General features: G+C 41.6%; 1 protein-coding gene across 1 annotated transcript; it reads right to left on the bottom strand.

The window, feature by feature from the left end:
* Positions 1-1,534: 1,534 nt before the first annotated feature.
* Positions 1,535-6,538, bottom strand: RPL8 (ribosomal protein L8). The gene is made up of 6 exons (XM_084843914.1): positions 6,510-6,538; positions 5,375-5,518; positions 4,652-4,793; positions 4,284-4,502; positions 2,351-2,466; positions 1,535-1,754 (listed from the first exon to the last, which is right to left on the bottom strand). Exons 2-6 carry the CDS (start codon positions 5,510-5,512, stop codon positions 1,596-1,598), a joined length of 774 nt encoding a protein of 257 aa, XP_084700040.1. The 5' UTR covers positions 5,513-5,518; positions 6,510-6,538; the 3' UTR covers positions 1,535-1,595.
* Between the last annotated feature and the right edge of the window lie 19 nt (positions 6,539-6,557).

Genomic DNA, 6,557 nt, shown 5'->3' with positions numbered 1-6,557 from the left:
CTTTAAGGCGTGAGTTCCTGTTTTGCTCCATTGATATGTAGGAGAGCTGCCTGTTTGCAGCTACTGTGCTCAACCATTAGTTTCTAGAGGATTTCTTACCTTGTACTACATAATGGCAATGAAGAAAGGCAATGAAGAAACACTTCACTGATTTCAAGGAACAATGATGAGAATGTGTCATTCATTCTTCTAGTTTGGCAAATATTTTGATACCTGTTTTCAAATTAGCATGTCTTGTGCAAATTTCTTGCATACTGGCTTCTTTGTGAAATGTGTACTTTCTCACCTATTTATCAGCACATTAAGCATGTTCATGCTAGTCTTGCATTGTGCAAGACTATTCTAAAATGTGTCTGGAAAGCAGGTCTCCTTTAGCTATAGCATTCAAATTGGCCCTGAAGGGGTGTCACCGCTATTAAACATTGCAAAATTTCCCTCTATATTTGCACAGAAACAAGGTTAACGGCACAATCCTATGGGGATAGCCGTAAACCTCCAAACTCTGTTTACAGCCATCCAAAGCAGAGCAGGAGGTACAGCAGAGGCAATCACCTCTGCACTCCTCCCACTCTGTATTTTCGCTAGACAGGCTTTTTCACCTGTCTAGCTGAGGTGTTGGGGAGGGAAGGCGGCCGGAGATACAGTGTAAGGCCCCCCCAACCCCCCTTCCCTCCAAGGTCACCAGAACAGTTCCCTCCATGCCAGCTACAAAGGGGGTGGGGGTAGGGAGGTCAGACTCCTGGGTCTGAGCACTATCTCTGACCTTGGATCAAGGAATCCAAACTATCCTATGGACCCACAGACACTGTCTAGGGACCATAGGATTGCTCTCTTAAGGAGCCCTTAGCCCCAAGGAACTAATTTCACAGTTCTTTAGATTCTGGACTCTTAATAGCCTTTAGGAGACAATAACTTAAGGTAGTAAAAACATAAGCCATGCTGGATCAGACCAAGGTTGCATTTACTCCAGCATTCTGTTCACACAGTGGCCAACCTGTGGGAAACCTACAAGTAGGACAGGAGCACAAAGCACCCTTCTAGTCATCATTCTGCAGCAACTGGTGTACATAGGCATACTGGCTCTGATCCTGGAGGAGGCATATAACCATCAGGAATAGTAGCCATTGATAGCCTTATCCTCCATGATCATACCCAAGGCACATTCTTATGTGATAGCAGACAACTGCAAGTTAGAGAGAGAAGGAGAATATAGATACAATACTGAACCATAACCCTTGAATGTACCTGTTCAGGATTACTGAACCATACCAAGGCCATGTTTCTATTTTGGTATTAATCTAGGATACAGAGCAGTGTTCTTATTCCCATATTTCACAAAGGATAGAAAAGTTACTTTGTGCACCAGGAAACAAGTTTGATATCTCAGCTACTTGTATGGCCATGGTTTGTATGGCCTCTTCATGCAAGAGTTACCTTTGTTAGGAAATCTGATCTAGTTTCAGGACCATTTGTAAATATGAGTAAAATGCCTTGACAAGCTATTACAACTAAAAAGAAGAGTCCTCCCACACAATTTTACCAGTCTAACACAAAAGATGGCATTTATTTCTTTATGAATATACTGAACAGAAGATTTAGTTCTCCTTCTCCTGCACAGTCTTTGTTCCACGCAGTCTGCCAGTACGCCGGGCTGCAATGAGACCAACCTTGCGACCAGCTGGAGCATCTCTCCTGATGGTTGAAGGCTTACCAATGTGCTGATGGTTACCACCACCAAAGGGATGTTCAACAGGCTGTGGGAAGAACAGCAGTAACCACAGTCAAAAGCAGGACAGGAAATCATTTCAAATACACAAAGGAACTCGCTCTGCAAGGTAGAAACTCAAACACTAACAATAAAGTTAGGATCATTTGCCTAATGTCATGTCATTGAAAACAGGGAAGTCTGAGGACACTTTGCTTTGACCGATCAGAGGCCTCATTTGAGGACCTTCAAGAAATTGTGCAAACTGTGCAGATAAAACCCATTGTTATTTCTTGGGTACTTGAGTAGTATAAGAACCGTGTCTATTAGCAGCCATTTCACCTGACCCCATCAGAGGAAGGAGAGGGACACCCAGCATGCCCTCTGCCCTTTAGCTCCTCCTCTCCCAGAACTGTGTTCCGCATTGACCATTCCACCTTGGCCACAATATGAAGGTGTCCATAGTTAAACTTGCTTACTTTCCTCTTCCTTCCCCATTCCATTTTCCTTTTGTATCATGTCTCTAAAATAATCAGTTACAATTTAAAACTGTAAACAGCTTTGAGTGCTTTGGCAGAAAGGCAGTATATAATTGTAATAAACAGCGGATGCTAAATCGGAATGCTTTATGTAAGAGCTACTTACATTCATAGCTACACCACGGACACGTGGCCAGCAGTTTCTCTTTGCCTTGTATTTGTGGTAAGCCCGTCCAGCCTTCAAGATAGGTTTGTCAATACGACCACCACCAGCAACAATACCTAGAAGATTTACGGAGGTTTTTTTCCTTTTTTAAAAAAATACACATTGAGGCGGGAAGCAAGTGCTGAAATGTCATCATAAAATATGATCAGCTGTTTGTAAGCTTTCCAAATGGTCAGCATGTGGGCCACATGCACCTTTTTCACTGCCCCCAAATCGCCTCTGAATTTCGGCAGTGCCGAAGAAACAGCTGCATTTTCACTTTAAAGTAAGGTACACAGGGAGCACACACCTTGTTTTAATATAAAAGCATGCTTCCCTGGAGTTTCTAGGAGCAAAATGTTGCATTAAAACAATATGACAATGGGGGATGGGAGGGTGCAGCCCCCAGTGGGCAGAAATTGCCCCCCTGGGCCCTCCAAATGTGCCCACCCCTGATTTAACTAATTCAAAGTCTTCAATTTACTTGCTTTTCAAAGTCAAATAAGAGTTCAGATTACACTCTTCACTGTGGACACTGCATGCATATCTATGCTGTAGACATCCAGGTAGTGTACTGAATTCCTCAAAAATGCTTTCATATTGTCTATATACTTCAACTTAGTACAACTGAACTCTTCACTGTCTTAGATATCGTGTGGGTATTTTATGAAAACCTTTATGATGCAGTATGTATAGCAGGATCTGAAGTTCAGGAGTAAACACCCCTTCCATCAAAATCAACTTCTAATAGTATGGTAGACAAGTGCTTTAAGTGTAGAAACTTGTAGCTGATTTGTTTATTTAAAACAATTATAAAGCACCCTTCACCCACTAAGGATCAGAGCAGTGCACACAACATTTAAAAAAAAATTCAAAAAACCATGTAGTTACATGCAACCATACAATAAAAAGTCCAAAAAAAGAGAAGAGAACAACAATTCTTGAACCAGCAAAGAAAGCAAGAGCACAATTTTAAAAAAAAATCTCAAATGTTAAAATGCTTGGGTAAAACGGAACACTTTAATTCAGAGCCAAAAAGAAAACAGTTGCCACCAGTCGTATCCCCTTTGGGAGGCCATGTCAAAGTCAAGGTGCTACCACAGAGCAGACCCTTTCCTTTATAAAAGTACAGCGTATTTCACCCACGGATGGTACTCCGAGAAGGGCCTCTTCTGAACATCTTAATGCAAAGGCAGGATAGTATGGTAGGAAAGGAGGTGGGACTTCAAGTATTTGGGCTCCCACATTTATATCCAGTTAGTGCTATCCACATTCTATGAAGCTGCTCTTTAAATGTAGAAACTGCTACTTACCCCTCACATTTCCTCTAACAGAACACAAAATTTAGTTTAGCTGTGACCAGTTTTCTAATATGTTACTGTAGTAGCAATGTATTAAATAATGTCACACGATACAATTTGTACAGAGTGGCTTTTAAAGAATGAATTCTCTATTTCCAAGTGCCTATGAGTAACTTGACAACAAATTACACAGAGGTGGTCGTATCATTCTTTTGCAGAAAAAACAAAAGTCTTGTAACACCTAAAAGGCTGACCGATTTATTGTGGCATAAGCTTTCATAGACTAGCGCTGACTTCATCAGATGCGACTGAGGATAAAACTTTATGCATGTACTGAAGCAGGCTCTCCTAGTCCATGAAAGCTTATGCCACGACAAATCTGGTAGTCTTTAAGTATCAGTAGGCTCCTTTTTGCTTTATGTACAGTACCTAGTTATTGTAAAAATGATCTGTTTTCAATCATCTGAGAGCACGAGACCATCTCTATAATCCAGACTGTGCAAGTACTACACTGTCCTGTGCTAAAACTTCTAACCAAATGCTTTAGCTTATGAGGCTTGAAGAGTCTGGCATACATTTTAGATAACACTTACCAACAACTGCTCTGTTTGCAGAAGAGATCACCTTCTTGGATCCAGAAGGCAGTTTCACCCTGGTTTTTTTGGTTTCAGGATTGTGGGAGATAACTGTGGCATAGTTTCCAGAAGCACGGGCTAGTTTACCACGATCACCAGGTTTCTCTTCAAGACAGCAGATAATGGTGCCTTCTGGCATAGTACCAACAGGCAGGACATTGCCAATGTTGAGCTGCGCTAAAAGATTTATTTGTACATATGAAAAAAGGGGTTTTTTGAAGACAGCAGTATGACTCTGGACCACAATCTCTCTCTCAAAATCTACATTTTCAAGAAATTTAACTATTTAAGGGAAACATGGATGGTTGCTTATTGTCTTTACTCACCCTTCTTGCCACAATAAACAAACTGCCCAGTATGAATGCCCTCAGCTGCAATGAATAATTCCGTTCGTTTCTTAAACCTGTATGGATCACGGAAAACAACTTTGGCAAGAGGAGCTCCTCGACCAGGATCGTGAATGATATCCTGTTGAAATATAATGCAATTTCAGAATCGTATGATTTGAAATATATAATTGGCAATATTGCCAATTTACTTGCACACCTGCCAGATCAAAAGACCAGATATTTGAGATTACAAAACAATTAACCACACCAGGTAATATTACATGCCCATAGAACCTATGAGCTACCTCATTTCCACATATTTAGCATCCACATAGTGATGACTGCAGACTAACTTAGGAAAGCATATATTTGGTTTGAAGAACAGTTTTTAAAAAAATATTTCTTACTATCCCTATGGATTCATCTTTATATCTAATTTGCCTTTCAATGTATACTTTTGGTCTTCACCCCTTTGTATAACTGTCGAATCTTCTCAACCCAACCACCTCTTTTTAAATGGGCGCCTATATATGCCTTGCTCCTAAACAAGCTACAAATATTTTTCAGAGGTCCCTCTTGGCATCTACTTACCATCTCTCATTATTAAAAAAAAAAAAATTCATAGCTCTTAAACTTAACTATGCTGGATAATAATTCATCAGACTACAAGAAACTGCCGAAATATACTGAAGCATATCATCATCAGAACATCATACTTGCCTTTACGATACCCTTGATGTAGCCATGTCTTTCAGCAAAGTCGACAGCTCTTAGCTTTGCTGCACCCTTTCTGTGCTTCACATGGGCTCTGAACACGGACCCTGCACCTTTTCTTTGACCTCTGATTACACGGCCCATTGTGTACTGGAAAACAGTTATAAGCACATTCGTTTAGGAGATGCAATTATTTTTAGGGTATAAAGATTCTTTAATGGGTGTTGTAATGTAACAAACCAGTCTTGGCTGAAATTTAGTTCTCCATACCATCTATCATTCTCTCTAGACATCCTCTGTCTAATATGCCAATTTTTGTATCACATGTATATCAACTGCTGCAATTTGGCTTTTCTCATTTTGTACCTTCACTGTCAGTGACTGGAATAGAGCCTTGATAAAAAAAAAAAAAGTGTTCCTTCTCAGTTTGATGCATTATTTAGGGATTCCCAAAACTTTTACAGGTTTTTAAGTTGTGGAGTTAGATTGCAGCAATTATTTTGTTGTTCGCATGGAACTTATGTTCTTTTTCATCATCTCACACGACACATTAGAGGCAGGAAGCCTGGTTTCCTTTATTATTTTGAAAAGCTTTTAATGAGCCTGTTGCAACCCATCTTGCTTTCTTATCCAACGTATTCTTCATATACGGGTTAAGCTAAAAACACTGTGAGGGTGAACTTTAAAATATGGAACATGGCTAAAATGGAATAAACCAGATTACAATAACAGCATCAATTGTAAGAATCATGATTAATCCACACGATGGAAACGTCACACACTGTACGTTAACTGCTCCAAGCCACTAAGGGGAATGGGAAGAAAGAGGCTGCCATTGCCAAAGTTACAAGCAGAGAAAAAAAATCCCCCCCCCCCCTTTCCCTTCGACTTTAATCTTCTGTCTTCACCCATCCCACTGTTCCTGGCCTCGCCAGCCACAGGCGAGCCCAGGCTCACACTGCCGCAGGAAGAAACCCGTTCGAGAGGCCGAGGCCGAAATCACCCGAGAGGCGCTTCCCCTGCCCACCCCCGAAAATCTGGGGGGAGAAGGAGAAGCCCGAAGGCGCCCAGGGGTGGTCGGCGGAGGGCCGCGGTCACTCCGATGGAGACGGATGCTCCCGGCCCCCTTCGACGCGCTTACCTCCGCCGGGGACTGGCGCGGAAAGAAGGACGCTCAGCAGGCCACGGC

This window comes from Heloderma suspectum, chromosome 3, assembly GCF_057233095.1.
Source record: "Heloderma suspectum isolate Gila_16-S chromosome 3, 16-S_ref, whole genome shotgun sequence".
Lineage (NCBI taxonomy): Eukaryota > Metazoa > Chordata > Lepidosauria > Squamata > Helodermatidae > Heloderma > Heloderma suspectum.
This window is presented reverse-complemented; position numbering and strand designations above follow the sequence as displayed.